At 35.9% G+C, this 17624-nt stretch overlaps 1 protein-coding gene across 5 annotated transcripts in view; it reads left to right on the top strand.

The window, feature by feature from the left end:
• The window catches only part of CABIN1 (calcineurin binding protein 1), a 117299-nt gene that overhangs the window by 18062 nt on the left and 81613 nt on the right, over positions 1-17624 (top strand). For 3 of the 5 annotated variants that reach the window (XM_026859579.1, XM_026859580.1, XM_026859581.1), the window contains exons 18-26: positions 135-285; positions 522-637; positions 7530-7691; positions 9244-9450; positions 9859-10004; positions 11911-12172; positions 14282-14542; positions 15203-15354; positions 15903-16081. In XM_026859579.1, the coding sequence (XP_026715380.1) occupies positions 135-285; positions 522-637; positions 7530-7691; positions 9244-9450; positions 9859-10004; positions 11911-12172; positions 14282-14542; positions 15203-15354; positions 15903-16081 (1636 nt within the window). The remainder of the gene's footprint in view (positions 1-134; positions 286-521; positions 638-7529; positions 7692-9243; positions 9451-9858; positions 10005-11910; positions 12173-14281; positions 14543-15202; positions 15355-15902; positions 16082-17624) is intronic. The other 2 variants (XM_026859583.1, XM_026859582.1) reach the window with 1 other exon arrangement.

Raw genomic sequence — 17624 nt, 5'->3', positions numbered from 1 at the left:
TGAGAAGCTGAGATTCAACTTTAGATTATTTCCTTAGGATAAAATACATTACCAACTTTGTGTTGTTGGAAAGGATTCACACCTGATGTTTATTTTGTATCACTTTGTCTGTATAATGTGTGTTTCTTTATTAGATCGTAGACTGCAGCATGGCAGTCCAGGAAGAATCAAAAGAACCATACGTCTCCTCAGTGCTTCCATGGATTATCCTGCACAGGATCATCCAGTGTGAGGAAGAATCTTTTCGAACCCTTTGCTGCCAGCAGCAGCAGAACCAAGAAGAAGGTGGGTTAATTAGTCACTTTTACATATTGGAGCTGAGCTCCTTGCCATCTTGCTCTGGAACATAAATAGGAAAATACTTGTTTGTTGTCTTACCTTGCTGTCTGAAGGGAGTAGAGGGGTTTGCAAACATCACTTTCCTGTTACAGAGGAAACTTAGTTTGTCAGATGAAGTATTTGCTAGTAAGATTTAACTAATTTCTGTGCTACTTAAATAATTACCAACTTTTTTCTTCCAGTGAGCCCTGATACCCCTATGTTGCCTTCTTCACTCATGCTGCTGAACACTGCTCATGAGTATTTGGGAAGAAGATCCTGGTGTTGCAATTCAGATGGTGCTCTTCTCAAGTTCTATGTAAGTGTTAGCATCATAGAATAATTTAGGTTGGAAGGGACCTCTGAAAGTCATCTGGCCAACCCCCCACCTCAAAGCAGGGAACAACTTCAAAGTTATATTAGATTGTCTTCATGTTAAAAATACACTTTAAAATCCACTTTCCTCCTTCTCCCAGGCAAACGCATGAATCCTTCAGTCAGTTTGAATAGCAAAGGCTTGTTATTACAGACCACTGTCCATTGGTATGCTTTCTAAACAGGACGTTTTGTCGGAGAAGAGATGCCTTTGGATAACCAACTCTATAAAATGATCTTACATGGGAATTAATAAATGTCTACCTTTCCCTAAAAGAGAAAGCACTGGAAAAGTGTTAAGTGATTATTCAGAGTATTTAGGAGAAATGCGGGTCTGTATCAGCCACTGATCGTGATAAAACTTCAGTTGAATGACTTAAATTTTGTGGTGTTTAGCTTTGAAAGATGAATCTACTGCTCTTTAAAAAATAAACAGAGGTTATCATAGAATACCAGGTTGGAAGGGACCTCAAGGATCATCTGGTCCAACCTTTCTTGGCAAAAGCATCATCTAGACAAGATGGCCCAGCCGAATCTTAAAAGTGTCTAGTGTTGGGGAATTCAGCACTTCCCTGGGGAGATTATTCCAGTGGCTGCTTGTATTCATTGTGAAAAATTTTCCTCTTGTGTCCCATTGGAATCTCCCCAGCAGTAACTTGTACCCATTACCCCTTGTCTTTTCTATGTGGCTCCTTGTAAAAAGGGAGTCTCCATCTTCTTTGTAGCCACCCTTTAAATACTGGAACATGGTGATAAGGTCTCCCCTCCTCAGTTTGAAGCTAATAAAATTTTCTGGTGCTTATCAGCATTCATCAAGATGACTGGTAATATAGTAATTCATCATTGTTGTATATTCTTTCCTGTGGTAAAATCAGAGGTTGTCTGGGTTTTATTTTTGGTGATGAACATATAAAAGTGCTTGCAGCTTGTGACCTGTGGAAAGGGAATACCTGAATACTGAATCTATCCAGTTTTATCTTCTCCTTTTGTGTCTAATAGCTCAGCCACAGCCCTGCCCTGCTTGAAGCCAAAGTTTACTCTGATTTAAATTAAAAAATTAATTTAAAATATTCAAATAGCATTTTACTTGGTAAGAACACTTAATTTTCAGCTGTCTTCTGAGAATTAAGAATAAAAATTCTAAACACACAATTGTTGAAGGTGAACAATCACCCCAGGTCTACTAGCTAGAGAGAGAGGGAGGGAGCATGAGGAACGTCAAGAAAAATAACAGACAAAACAGAAAATCCCATCTTTCTTGCTTATCTCTCAAATGTCTTGCTGGAAGGTGAGCTGTCTGTGTGGATGGAGCATGCTTCCTGCTCCAGTATTTCAGCAGTGAGCATGGCTTTTGTCCCCCAACCAGGAGGTAAGTTAGGCAGGATGGAAATGGCAAACTTTGGGTGGGAGGTGTGTGCCATCTCAGCAGTGTGTTCTGGTAGGTGTGCACTTCAGTCTTTCTTCAAACACTTATCAGAGTTTGCTGTAGGAGCAGATAACCAACCCTGGTTACCCACAAGGAGTGTGATGCCAGAAAGTAACCAAACCATAGCATGGAGAATGAGCCAGTTAATTCCCCAGAAATTAGTACCAAATATCTTGAGTGGAAAAAGAGTGTTAAAGTGATTGCAATAATGCTGCATGGCTCTTCTTCCTGAGAGAGACCAGTTTTCTTGTATACCATGCCTTTACTTTCTCAGAGTTCAAATATTTGTTAAGGGTTTTGCAGTTAATTAGATTTAACACTCATAATTGAAGGTATTAGAAACAGAATTCTACTCAGTTATGCATAGGTGAGACAGATATGACATGACAATGAAAACTTTTGCTTCCTCCCATGTGTGTTAATCAGCCTCAATTATATTCAGGCCTACTTTTTTTTTCTCCCATTCCAATAACATGAGGATAAAAGGGATTTAAAATAAAGGACTGAAGGAGGAAAGGGAAAGGGAAATACTTAGTGTCGTATGTAGCCACTTCAGATGTTTCCTGTTCAACAATGCTGAATTCATCATGAATTCATAATGTATAATACCTCTGAAGTTATGCAAAATTTAGATACTGCTAAAGATAACGCTCTTGGGCTTTCAAGGATAATCTAATCATTCATATGAAGTAAAAATGCAGAAAAGATTTTTTTTAATCTTTTTTTTAAAAGCTTTTTAATAGCATTGCATAACTTATTGTATTCATGGTAGGCTTTTTCATAGGTTTTGATTTTTGTTTTGTTGTTTTACTGAACGCAAATGTTGGTAGTTCAAGATAGAGAAAGAACTTAGGTGGAAGTCTTTATTTGTGCTGAAAGGGGTGGAGTGATTATCCTTGACATCCTTTATCATGTTGTCAAAGATGTTAATTATAAAAACGGATGCAGCAGAGATGTGGATATCTGGCAGCAAAGCTGAGCAACTCAGTACATGGACTTTTTTATTTTTTTAACCAAAAATACTATAATTGTTGCTTTCAGATGAAGCTTGAAGTATTTTAAATTCGTATAAAACAAAATTAAATTTTTAAGGATATTTTTCTGTCATCAGAGACTGTAAGACCAAGTTTCAAGTATTAGTGACCTTAATGTGAAATAATGTGGGTATAGTCTTTGATTTTAAAAATACGCTGAAGGGTGATTTCTTTTCAGAAAACCAAGAAGAATCATGCTCATTTATGTTCAGTAATCAAAATGATACTCAAAAATCTTAATTGTGAGAACTCATATTAAAGAAAAGTTAAGCATAATGAATGTAAGAAGAATGACAGCATACCTAAGTATTAGAATAAAAAAGTTATGTTCTGTGGAAGTCAGGTTTCTAAAATCTGGCGAGTAATAGAAATGAACTCTTGAGTGTTTGATATAAAATTGAAAATAAATCTGAAAACAGCTTGTTTCCTGTCACAATTCATAGAACAATTTCTGTGGACTTACCTAGCTGAAAGGAATAATTGTTTTCTTCTGATTTTTCTCTTCTGTTTTGCTTCTTGCACCAATATTTTATGTTGTTTCTAGGATTTGAAAGAGAAGTAGGAATAACCAAGTGGTCTGATAGTGCTGTACATCATTCACAAGCTCAGAAAAACTGTAGTGTTACTTCTTTAAAACTGCTAGTAAAATAACCTGGTGGGATTCCACATTGATCTTGTCTCAGTGATTCTAAATAAGTTGATCACTTCGCAGAACTGAATTTATCAAGTGTGACGTAAAGGTTGTATATTTTCAATGTAGGTAAATACTATTAAACACGTGAAAAAAAGGCATATTTAAATGTCAGCTAGGAAAATTCAGTTTTGAAATTTGCAATTAAACTTGGTTATTTGTTTTTTCCCAATCACAGAAGTAAAGATTTGCAGGCCCTCATCTGTCCTCACTTATGTATCTGCAATGCTATTGATTGCTCCCAGACCGTGTGGTGTTACCCAGATTTGGTCCTGAAGCTGTGATATACTTAGCCGTACTGCTGTTGATAAATTTGACTTGTTTGATTATACCTGCCTTGATTTTATACCCCAGACTGAAAAAAAATAGTAATTATGTTGTTTTCATGTTATTAACTAAATGTAACTTTAAATATACATATAGAGTTCATGAGTTGAACAAAGATGATGAGAATGAAGATTTACTTCAGTCCTTCCCTTCCCTGCATCTGAGGGCTCTCCTTTGCTCGGTTGTTCAGATGAGTGTGTGAGAAGATTTAATATGCTTCAGAAATGGGTGTCTGGGCAGTAATGCTGTAGCATTATTAAATGAAAGGAGTTACCCATTCATTGTTGACCTTTTTATGATTATTCCTTGAGGTCTAGTTGTTACACCAGAAAAGAAATATCCTGTGGTTGAAGGAGAATATTTCTATGTATATTGCTGTTTCCTCATTTATCCTTAGCTTAGAAATCGAAGTGTGGTCAGCTTTTCGCTGTGCAGAGTACTGACAGTCAGGGATATCCAGGCTGTTGGCAAAACCCAGATAATACTCATTGGGCTGTGCTCTACAGGGATATTTCAGTGGCACTTTACAGATTCAGCTTGACTTCACCGAGGTTTATTACCTTCAGCCAAGAGAAAATCATGATTAGTTCTGCATAGAGCTACTCAGGAGTCTCTTAATTTCCCTTCTCAGCACTCCCTGGAGCTTATTAGCCACAGCTCAGTGCCAGAGCCCATCTACCTCTGCATTAGAGCAGCAGTGTGTCTAGGACAGTAATTTAGACAGCTGGGAAGGATGGCACAGAGAGCCTGAGGGGTTCTGCAGGAGTCAGCTCACCCTGGTAGGGCTGGAGCTAATGAACAGTGTTTGAACTGAGGCTGATTCAGTGTGGAACTATTAGATTATCTCTGCATCCTACTGTCCTCGGTCTCCCTGGTATTAGGAGCATAATGCTGATACACCTGAGTTGCCTCTGCATGGATCTGCCTTGGGACCAGAGGGCTTATTAGCTCAGGCACTGTGCTTCATGAAAATAGATAACCTGTTTCCAGACTCGAGCTTGCTCTCAGATGCAGTGCTCCGGAGTCATGAATCTAAATTGTGTCTGTATAGTGTGCCTGGATCCACAGCCTGGGGAGTCTGATAGTATACCCTGTGAACCTGCATAAGCTACAGATAATTGAGAGCTCTGAATGTATTTACAGCTAGATCTTTGCAAATGTCATCAGGTACTTTGAACAAAATCTTCAGTTGTCAGTTGCAGAATCACCCACTTAAACTAAAATATAATATGGTATTATTGATCACAATAATTTAGTTTTCAGAGACGAGAAGGTCTTGGTTGGAAGGGTAAGGAAAGACAAAGATAAAATGGAATGAATTACTTGAAGAGAAAGGCAGCTTCAGGAATGTTAAACAAAGGTGTGGTCAAAGTCTGAATTATTAAGAACAGTTCTGGGTTACTGCCAAGAATTGAAAAGCTGAATCAGAACACAAGGGGTTGTTTTGAACACTGTTCAAGTGAGAATTCTGGTACTGGTGTTAGATGTGATTTTTATACCAATCACATACTAGCAGTAGGAATATCATACTTTTGTTACAGTATCCTGTGATGTTTATATCTCCTTTTCAACTTATTTATCTACACTTTTTGTAAAGTTCAAATGTTGTTCACAAATTCTTACAGAAAAGTAGTAGAAATAAGGTGCCTGCTGTGACTCAAAGAAGATGGCTGTGACTCAAAATTTCATTAAAGTGCCTTCTGAGAATTGTCTTTACTCTTATTTCTCAGGGTTTTGGCTGTTAATAAATGGTACCTTGTTCCTAGCACAGATGTCTTAAACAAAAGAGAATTAACATCTATAGTTAATCCTAGCACTCACAAACGTTCATCTTACATTTAGAATGACAGAATTTTGCATTATGATGATGTGCAATGTTCGTTATGTGAAGAAAGCCAGTCATGATGAGAAGCTTCTTGTAGCATGCATCAAATGCATAAATGAGTTTACAATCCTAGATGTTGAAAAATGATAAATAGTGATAAACAGGCAGCTGAAGTACTGTAGGAGTAGTGAGCTTTTATACAAATTGCAAATAGCTGAATGTTTTACATTTTCAATTTATGACTGCACAATTTCAGTTGAGGAAACCTCTAAGTTAACCAGTGTGTTGAGGAATGGGTGTGGCTAGTTTGAAGCAGTCAGATGTTACTAAAATGAATACATGAACGTTGGTGGTTTCTATCACAGGAAAAATGTTAAAGGAAATTATTTATAAGTTAATAGAACTCTACGGGTAGTATACAGCTTACTAAAACTTTAGAGGGAAATCACAGTGGAGAACTTGGTATTTTTTGGTACCCTTCTGTCTCCCAAATGACCGTAGAAGCATTTCTCTTCTACCACCTCAAATGAATTTTCTTTAGATATAACAGGTGCACTCTGATGCTGAGGACACACACATGACATATTGCTGTGGGATGTGTAAGGTTTTATGAATGTAATTTCTACTTAAATATTTCATTTTTTAATTTACATTTCGTAGTGGAACATGGTGGAATTGAGTCTTAAACTTCAGTGATTAAGTGTGGGTTTTGTTTTGGTTTTGAAGTAAAGATCCAAAACCCCACTACACAGATTATTCTTGGTGAACATATTTTTATTGACTTTGAAATATCTTCCTGAAATGTGTTCTTTTTTGGTTTGCTTTTTAAGGAAGCTTAGTGAAAATTTTCCAAGAATTACCTTTTGTCTTTTGGCATTCAGTTGCAGTTTTCTTTAATGAATGTTTTAGAGTAATAGCATCTTCCAAAATGAGCTACTGATGGGCACCTTTTCTTGTAATATTGAAGTTAAAGATAGCAACTTGCTACAGTGTTTAGTCATTTGGGATCAGTCCAGCCACTTACTTTGGTGTGTAGCCATCTGTATAGTACTATTCATACTGTGCAATTCTATATCCCTTCTAGCCAGATTTTCATTACCCTTCCCTTCTTTTTCTGCAAAGTCCTCTTCTTCACCCTTTTTCTATGCAGAGGAAATTGATGTTTGTGAATTAGGGCAGAAATTCTTCTGTGCCTTTTCCTTATTCAGGGGTTGACAAACTGTAGTGTTTATATTCACAGAAGCAACTTGGTGTGTAGTGGAAAACTTTGAATGATCTTAAGTCTGACACATTAAGCTGATATCTCATTGATTAAAGACATGAGTTCATGAATTAACACAGGAAAAATAATAAAAGCACTTTATTGCAGTTACGCTGCCATTGAAATTGCTTGTGTGAGATGATTACAGAAATATGGTTAATATGTGGTTGTAGTTGGGGAAAAATATGTGTAGTTTCTTAATGTTGTTTTCATCATCTGCTTTCAGACAGTTAGCTTGTGGATTACTTTTATTGGTATTTGTGGTGTTGTAGGTTCAGGTACTACAGAAAGAACTTGTAGCATCCACTTCTGAAGATACTCATCCATACAAAGAAGAGCTGGAAACAGCCTTGGAACAGTGTTTTTATTGTTTATATGGTTTCCCTAGCAAAAAAAGCAAAGCAAGGTACCTAGAAGAACATTCAGTACAGCAGGTAAGAGATGTATTATTTAATGTCAGTGGAATATCCTGAAGTGTTGAAAGATACATCCTTGTTTGTTTTTAATGCACCTTAATATATTTTGGAGAAAGGTTATTTTTATTTCATTTTAAAATTTATGTATTTGACATATTGGAGAAAATAAACTAATTTAAAAATATGGAATCCTGTGTGAGTATAGAGGGTTAAATATTTGAAATGAAATGCTTGTATAGTCTTGTCACAGTAGTCTGTCATTTTACGACTATTGACAAATTTATTTTATTGAGCCATGACTTTCCTGTTTTCAACAGAGAAAGAAGTTCGAGTTTGAGGAAAATTAGAAAGAAAAAAAGTCAGCTTGAGAGAAGAAAACTTAACAGCCAGCCTTGCAGTTTATGAAAGTGAAAAATGTCACTATTAAAAATTATGCAAGTAAATGATAATGTAGCTTATTTTGAAATCTATGATGGTAAATATCTGGTAGCTGTTTATGAGAAATGTGTGAAATTCAGTTGAGTTTGGGAGAACAACTACAGAGTGCCTTGGGAAAACAGTTGTAGTATTAAGGAAGGGACAGAAAAAGCAGGTCAATAATCCTCTGCTTTGAAACATTGCCGATTTTGTTCAAAAGCCTCAGATAATTTTTTAGTTTATCAAATGCAAGTTATCATAGAATTATAAATGAAACACAGTTTCATACAAGCAAAACAATTGTCTGGCTCCTTTGAACAGACCTTTTAAAATACACAAATACTGTTCTGTTATCACTCATTGAATATTTGTGAATTCTGTCTCTGAAACTTATCTTTTAGAAAATTAAGATGATGAGTAAATGGGGATAACTAGGGAAAAGGGAAGTATAAGATTACCCTCTACCCACAAAAGGAAAAGTCTGTTACATTTGGGCAATTCTGGATGAGAAAGTTCTTACTGAAATCTTTGACAAATTGTTTTTAGTAAAGGAATAAGATGAACAATGAAAGGGGAAAAATTCAGTCTAGTAGAAGAGAAGTAGAAGAGAACTAATTTTTTTTTTTTTTTCAAGAAGGAAAAGTGAAGGGTAAATGAGGAATAAATTCTAAGGTACCTTTCTGTAGAGAGTTTGAAGATTTTTGAGTCTTAAGAATTTTGTCTGATTCCCATTTGATTTATTATTCTTTCTTGAATTTGAAACTGAAGGTGTAGAGCTTTTCTCCTCCATATCTTACCCATGATCTCAGTGTCTTCAGTGTCACCCAGGATGCTTGGAACTGATTCTTGCTTGTAAACAACTCTTCTGACCAGCTCTTCTAAGCAAGTAGAATGGCTTTATTTTTCAGTGACATACGCTGAGTTATAAGCCCAGTACCTTAGTCTTTTACATCAGTGAGCAGTATGCTGCATTTGTGAGCAGCATTAATTATTGGTGCTTTTAGTTGTTCTGTTCTTGAGGGGATTGTTTCCTGCTAGAGTAATATGTATATTCTTATGAACTAGAAAAGCTATAGAAATTCATTGTTAGTAGACTTTTGAATTTTGGAATTTGAGATAATTTTTTTCCCCTCTCATCTACTTCTCTCTTCAGGTTGATTTAACATGGGAAGATGCTTTGTTCATGTTTGAGTATTTTAAGCCTAAAACTCTTCCAGAATTTGATAGTTACAAAACCAGTACTGTGTCTGCTGATTTGGCCAACCTTTTGAAGAAGACTGCTACGATTGTTCCTCGGACAGACAAGCCTATGCTGAGCCTAGATACTGTATCTGCCTATATTGAAGGAACATGCAGCAAGGTATAATTAATTGCTTATAACGAAAATAAATTGAAAGGAATAAAAGTTATTACTGTTATTTTTATGTTGACTTTGAGATAGTTAGGGGAATGATTTATTCCACAATGGTGGATTTCCTCATGTAATTGCATTTAAATGAAATAAAAATGACACTACTGAAGCTTTTAGTCTTGAAATGGCAGGATGTAATATTGATTAATATGGATTAATATGATCAGTAAGAGGTGTTCATTAGTGTTTGTAAATGCTTTGCATATCTGTGGAATACTGTCACTGTCTTCAATACCTTCATATTCTTTGATGACAAGGCTACTTTCACTACAAGGAAGAAGCAAGCATGCAGTTCATTTAATATGAAATTTTTTAAAAATGTAAACTATACTTTTTTGTTTGTTTGTTTGTTATCAGGCACCATCTCTTCCGGATGGTGCAGACTATTCTCCACCAGTGGTGACTGAGTTGTACTATCTTCTGGCAGACTATCATTTCAAGAATAAAGAACAGTCTAAGGCTATTAAATTTTACATGCACGACATTTGTATTTGTCCAAACAGGTCAGTATTATTGAATCCTGCTGCACATCATTCATTCTACTCACTTCTTTCAGTACTAAAAAGCAGACAACAAAATATATTTATTTTGGTTTTAGGAGTTAAAAAAAACCCAAACACAAAGCTCACCTGCAGTCCATTGTGGTGGGTTGATTGTATAATTAAGAGCATCTTTAAAACAATCCAACAGACAAAACAAAAACCAAAACCTAGCATTAAATATTTGATTGTTTTGAAATTAAAACCAAAAAATGAAAGGGGAGGGGGGAAGCTAAGTTAAAATCAAGAATTACTGGGAAGGGCAAAGACTGAATCAATATTACTCTTTTGCACCTTTTGTAATTTGTTTTGGCATTTTCATACATGACAAGAAGTGAAAAATGTCACTGTTTCATAGCATAGCTATAGCACAAATAGCATTCTTTAATGGATTAGCTGTTTAGTCTGATTTCTTTCTTAAAGTATTGATCTTGCTACTAGAGAACTACTCAGAGAATACAAGGTCAAGTAACGTATTTAAGTGATATTTAAGCTAAACCACCTTGTTTCTTGATAATTTGCAATTTACAGAAATGTCACCAAGAGTAAGCTCTCATCCAAAAATAAAGCATGTTTTAAATAAGTCTTCTAAAATGACATTAAATAATCTTAAAATTTACTGATTAAATATAGGGTTTGCATATTAGATGTTAGCTATCATTTTAATTCTCCTTGAAGTTGGTAGATCGGGGTCAATGACAAAAACCCTCATTTGATAGATTTGAGACAAGAAAATTATTTCTAAATCCAGTCACGTAAGAGACAAAAGGGAAGGTGAAGGCACAGAGCAATTTTACATGTGAAATCTACAGAGGAAATAGCTGTAGTTTAATGCTATTGAATCTTCTAGTCTGGGAGCTGTGATTTGCAGATTGCTAAAACTTTTGTTTGAAGCCTAATAAATTATCACCTCACCCCACATTTTTCTGTAGTATTGTTACTTTAAAACCTAAATTCATAAATAAATGAGTGGAATGCATTTTTACTTTAATATGTGAACTTTTGCTCAGAAGATGCTTTATGTGGTAGCACATGAGCTCATAGCATATGAGATGTTACTTCTTCAAATGTCTGTATTACAATTCCTCTTCCATTCCCCTCAGGAATCTGACTGTTGAGGTCACTTGACCCAGAAATGGGTTTTCAGTTGATATCAGCAAGAAATTACAAGCAAAATTCTGAGAACATTATGATTATTCCTTTGATGTTAGAATTATGGTAAAATTGAAAAATTCCAGAGCTGCTGACCCGAGATATTAATGTGTGATTGTGGAATATGGAAACTACTATTCAGATTGTATTGTCAATGATCTAATAATCACAGGACTAGATCTCGAATAGTCCCTGCAATAAGCAATCTGTTGTTCATCAGAATTTTCCTACTGAATGCATTTTGGATTTTGTGATTTCTTTATGTTGAAAAATGATGATGATGATGATCATTCACAGTTCAGTCCAACAATACAAAGTGTCATAGTGGTTATCTGCTGACCTGCAGAAGTAAAAGGTGACAGTGTTTGAACAGGACAGTGTGGTTACTGAGAAATCAGTGGTAGTGCTGCCATTGGAAGTATAGATATGCTATTTTTGCATGGCAAATAAACAGTGTTGTTTCATCTGTTTTTCATGTGTGACAGTTACTGGGGGCAGTGCTTTATTAGGAAACCATTTGTAATAAAATCAGTATGATTTAGCCTATGTGGCCTCTGTTCCCCTGTAAGGGGAGGAGAAGATGCAGAAATCTGTTTTGAAAGAGCATATCATGAAAGGAGGAGAAGGTTGCAGATAGAACAAAATGAATCTTGTCTATGGTATTCAGTGTCATGTGTAGGGGGGAGGTTGTTCATGTGTTATCTTTTTGCTTGCATAGGTTTGATTCATGGGCTGGCATGGCTTTGGCTCGAGCAAGTCGTATTCAGGACAAGTTGAACTCGAATGAATTGAAAAGTGATGGCCCAATCTGGAAGCACTCTACTCCCGTCCTGAACTGCTTCAAGCGAGCCCTAGAGATTGACAGCTCAAATCTCTCCTTGTGGATCGAATACGGCACCATTTCCTATGCCCTACATTCTTTTGCATCCCGACAGCTTAAACAGTGGAAGTCAGAACTCCCCCCTGAAGTTGTGCATCAGGTGGGATCTGAGAGCAGTAGGAAATATTAAATATTTTAAATGATGTATTCTAACATAGTAACTTTTTAAATTAAATATTTACATGCATTATACCACATATTAGACTGTGTGTTTACTTAGTAAAATTGGAAATTCTAATATTCATTCATATAAGCTGCTGGTGTCAGGCAGCATTTAGAGGGGTTTATTCTTCTTTTTTCTTGTAAAATTAGTTTGAGCCTGATCTTTGAATTATCTTTCAAAGGTGACACAAAATTACTGTAACCTTCTGGAAAGGGGAATTATATTTACCTTTCCTTTCTGTAAATGTCATACAATGTTTCCAGGAAAAGGTGAAATGTATACATATTTAAATAGTGAAAAGATCAGAAACAACTCTGATATCTGTGTCCATGTGTCATCTCTTGTATCTAAAGACATCCATCCCTTTTTCTATGTTTTTGGGTTATTTAGTTAAACAAAAGATCAAAATTAGGAGATTGATAGAATTTTCATAGAATAAGCTGTTATAAATTCATTAGCTCTTTATATGTGATGAGGATGAAAAAGTTACAGATATTATGAAGTCCATTGCCAAGCCAAAATGAGGAATTCTAAATACTCTCTGACACCAAGGAGTTGCTAGGGGAAATGTTTTGTTTGTCTTTTTGGACCAATAAACTCTTATTTCTGCTTTAATATTTGTAAGTCAGAATAGTTAGGTGGTCCAGAACTGGAAACAAAATGAAAAAAAGAAGTGCTGCTCCTGAGTATCTGTTGTAATTTGTAGAAACTTTTGGTGTTTGAACTATAGAGAATGGCATTGGGAACATCCTTTGTTTCCAGGGGGGTGTATTTACAGCAAGCTGATGGGTCTTGCATCTGAGCTGCCTGTATAACTGTATTAATATTGCACTTTCTGTAGACTCTTACACAGCATTTGACCCTCTAAGAAGAGAGGCGATGTAAGCATGCAGATTAAGGGAGAAAAATGGTTTATTAAATTGTATGTTTGAAATGACAACTAACAATAGAGTTCTCTTGCTGAGGGTTATTACATCCAAGAGCTCCAAAACTAACTACTCAGGAAATGAAGGTATTCTATTTTATGCCTTTGATCTATCAAAAGTTTGGTCTTGCTGTCTTGCAACCGTTTGGCTGTGAGGGACTTGCTGAAGAATTCCAGGGATAATACTGGTGTTATTTCATTTTATCAGGTACAGTACAGGGCAGCCATCTTAAATTGTGGATTAAATCAGAATGTTTATTTAGGACTACTTGAATCTTCCTTTTTTCAAGTGAATCTATTAAGAATGCATAATTTACTATGAAAAGCTCTATTATAGTAAAAGATAAATTGGAACAATATAATCTGCCTTCCAGAGATATATGTCTTCAGAAATGTGTTTCTCATAGAAAAACTTTATTATTCTCTTCTTAGAAAATATTTAGGAAAGGGAAGACTATGTTATAGTTCTTGAAGTGCAACAAGTGCTTAGGATACTGTTACAGCCCAACAGTTTAAATTTATAAACTTCTTTTTCAAAGAGAGAAAATTACATTAATACATCTTTTGACCTAGTTTTTAATATGATTTTTATTGGCAGTTAGCTTTAATTTATGTTGGTGGTTTTAATTTCTTTGAAGGGATGGGAAAGAGTGTTCTTGCCATATTCAGCTCAAAATTAGATGCATTGCAAGCAAGATGAAACACATTTCTTCACAAATGATAGTGGTCCATAATGGCTCTGTCAGACTTCAGTTGCAGAACAAACCAAGTAATTTATTTTTTTAAGAGTTAAGATAATTACAGCTCTGAAAGCAGTAAAATTTTTGTAGACATGTATATTGGTTTGTTATTTTTCAGGTTTATATTTACACGCATATTCTTACACTTCTGTCTTACTGTTTTGTTCTGGTTATCTGTGTCAGCAGTTACTGCAATGAACAAAAACCTGTGGGTCATCAGGATGTATTTGATCACTTGTATAAGTTCTATGTCTTTTAGGTTGAAAAGGTTTTAAATGATGTACCTTGTTTATGCACTTTTATATGCAGGAGTGTATATTTAGAATTTTTCATCCCAGCCACAGTGAATTCATGTATTCTCAACACTTCATTCGATCACAGGTGGAAGAGCGTCGAGACAGTATGTTGGAGACAGCCAAATTGTGTTTTACGTCAGCATCTCGTTGTGAGGGAGATGGCGATGAAGAGGAGTGGCTTATTCACTACATGCTGGGAAAGATTGCAGAGAAGCAGAAACAGCCTCCTGTTGTCTATCTGCTTCATTATAAACAGGCAGGGCATTACTTGCATGAGGAGGCTGCTCGATATCCAAAGAAGATTCACTACCATAATCCACCAGAACTTGCCATGGAAGCATTGGAGGTAAAAGAAAGATATGTAGGCTTAAAACCCTTGTTCTCTACCAGATAGTGGAATACCAGTTATTGTTATTGTTAGTTCATATTATTAGGCATATGCACATGGTACTCTGCATCCGGGAATGTTTACAAGACTAACTTGGAGAACAAAATGGCGCCTGTTATTCAGGCTGTTTTTGTTTTAAAGACAGTTCATGTATACAGTCTCAGTATTGGACAGACAGGCAGAAGTTCCACTTCTGGATCTTGCTGTGCACAGTTCATTAGTCAGTTTTTATTAAAATCAAATACAAATAGGTTTCACAAACGTCTCACAGCTATGAAAGCATAAATTGATGCCTGAGTTGGAGTAGTAGTCATAACACCTTTCCTTTCACTGTGTTGGCTGGTAAAAATAGTGGATCTAGTAGTGACTTGCTTCCAAGGAGACCAGGTCTGCTTTCATTGTTGTATTCCATAGGTTGCCGTTATAAAATTTTTACAGTGTTCAAATGTTTAATTACAAACAACTTTCAAAGGCAGGAAAAGGCCTATTCAGGTATGTTTAGGTAACGGAAGACTGTCTTTTACTAACTCCTGCAGTTTCTATAGAGAAGAGACTATTTGTAATAGGTTGCAGAGCTATGAATTCTCTACTGACCAAATGGACTTTGGTGTTTTCTAGGTATACTTTCGACTTCATGCTTCTATTTTGAAACTTGTGGGGAAACCAGACTCTGGAGTAGATGCAGAGATCCTAGTTAGTTTCATGAAAGAAGCTTCTGAGGGACCATTTGCCAGGGGTGAGGAGAAGAACACCCCAAAAGTTGCAGAAAAGTGAGTGCTGATTTCCAGGAGTATTCTCTGAAAGCATACTTACACACTACAGTATAATAAACTATTGAAAGGAAGCTGAATAAAATATAAAACAAAGTGATTAGAATTATTTCTAATGCTTGCAGTTTTCAAGTAAGATTATACGCTACTCTTGAAATCTTCTCAGTAATTGGCTTGGGGTAGATGGGAAGGGAATAAATTAGAAAAATTTTGATCTTGTAATCCATTTTGAAGCCACTGGTTTTATTTATGAATAAAATTAATTTTTTAATGAACTATTAACAAATAGTTAATGGCCTTTATTTTAAAGGATAAGAATTATTAGCCCTTGTAATTAGTCTTATTAACAACTACAAAATAAAGAGTGTTTTACTGTTGGTCAGTGACAAGGGAGGAATATAACCTGTACTAAAAATCCATCAGTTAGAATTTGTTATTAAGATTTGGTTACCATATTGGAAATGTTGTAAGAACATGTAGTCTCCTTTTGTTCTTTGTATATGTCCCTAGTATATTAATGCTTTATTTTTTTTCCTTGTCCCTCCCAGGGAAAAAGCTTGCATGATTGATGAAGACTCTCACTCTTCAGCTGGAACAGTGCCGGGCCCTGGGACTTCCCTCCCCTCATCCTCTGGTCCAGGTCTGACATCCCCACCTTACACAGCCACTCCAGTTGACCACGATTACGTCAAATGTAAAAAACCCCGTCAGCAGGCAACGCCGGACGGTACAGTCCCTGTTCTCAATACTGGCAGCACAGGGAGGTGCTCTAATCATGGGGGGTTTGACCAGGAATGATCAAACTGCTCATTTCAAGGAGGGTGATGGGTCTGTGGTAACACGGGCAATATTGAAGCTCATTACCTTTATAAATTCAGTGCTTTAAATAGAATCAATGTACAGTCAGAGCTTTAAATAAAAAATTCAAAGTTGTCACCTGCCACCATTGGCACCTGTCACTTAGTCAAAACAGGAATGTTAATAGGAGGAGTATGTAGCTGACTGAATTTTCAGTGATTTTAAAATTTTTTTTTCTCCTGAGCTAAATGTCTGTCTGAGCTTATTAGAAAACATGTGAGTTCAGTCGTTAGAAGACTGCACACCTGTTTCAGTTCCTGTGTGAAATGACCAGGTGAAAATTTGAACTGTGGCTGAAACAAGACAAATTGTTAAAAAGGCAAAATGAAACAGTATTATCTTTTTTTGAAGGAGGCAGGTGGCAACTATTTTGAATATAATGTGTATCAGCACGAAGTGATTTGCATGACAGTCCAGTAGACTTCATCTTTAATTTTTCTTTATCATTTACAATGACTGGTTAGAAGCTCATCTCTAGATTATAAAGTGATACAATAAATAATTGGCTTATAAATGTAGGACATAGGGTGGTATCACAGGGTTACTGAAGATTTTTCAACATACATATATAGTAGAGATCAAGTTACTATTTAAGTAATCTGACATTATCATTTGGCTAGGAATTCTATTCTGACTCTACTCTTCTGGCCATTTGTTTATCCATCTGGATCTATGAGTATCAGCACTCAAGGAGGAGTAAAATGTCTGCAATGTATAGCTTAGTGTTGGTAGAATATGGCAAGCCCCACAGAAATGCTGTGCTTGATATGAATTTATTTCTGAAGGGTGGGCTGCTTCCTATTATTAATTTGTAAGTAACTTTGTTGACATGATTTTAAAACAAATATTCTTATGCCTGAAAACTCTGCAAGCTAAATTTATTCCTTTTCCCCAACAAATTATTCTTGGTGAAACTGACAGAAGATCCTTCATCTCTTTCACTAAATTGAACAGAGAAATGTTATTGTATTCATGCTTACATTTCAATTGGGAGTAATTCATTAGACTGTTTTGATATCATATGTAGTGTGTTAGTGTGAATGGGTTATGTAGTGATCACACAGCAAATACAAAAGGAAGAAAATATTTAAGTATTTCCTAAATAATATTCCCTATGAGAAGCAGTTCTGCCTAGGACTACATCTGCTTAGGTCCTGAAGACTGTTGAAATGTTCCCAGGAGATACATAAGTTAAATAAATATTCCAATATGTGTTGGTAGTACATTCACTCAAAGTAAGATACTATGGACTGTGGCATGTTAATTGCCTGATGGGAGCAGAGTTGAAGTTGGCTGTGTAGCAAAGCCCGAAGGTGCAAGCTAAGGAACGTCTACCTCTGCCAGGGCTGAAGTAGCAGTTCTTGGGTCTGTTAGCTTAGCCTAGCTAGGACTGAGCTTTGCTGCTGTCAAAG

This window comes from Athene cunicularia (assembly GCF_003259725.1).
Source record: "Athene cunicularia isolate RWA chromosome 15 unlocalized genomic scaffold, athCun1 chr15_part1, whole genome shotgun sequence".
NCBI classification, from domain to species: domain Eukaryota; kingdom Metazoa; phylum Chordata; class Aves; order Strigiformes; family Strigidae; genus Athene; species Athene cunicularia.
The sequence above is the reverse complement of the archived record's forward strand: the minus strand, read 5'-3'. Positions and strand labels throughout refer to the sequence as shown.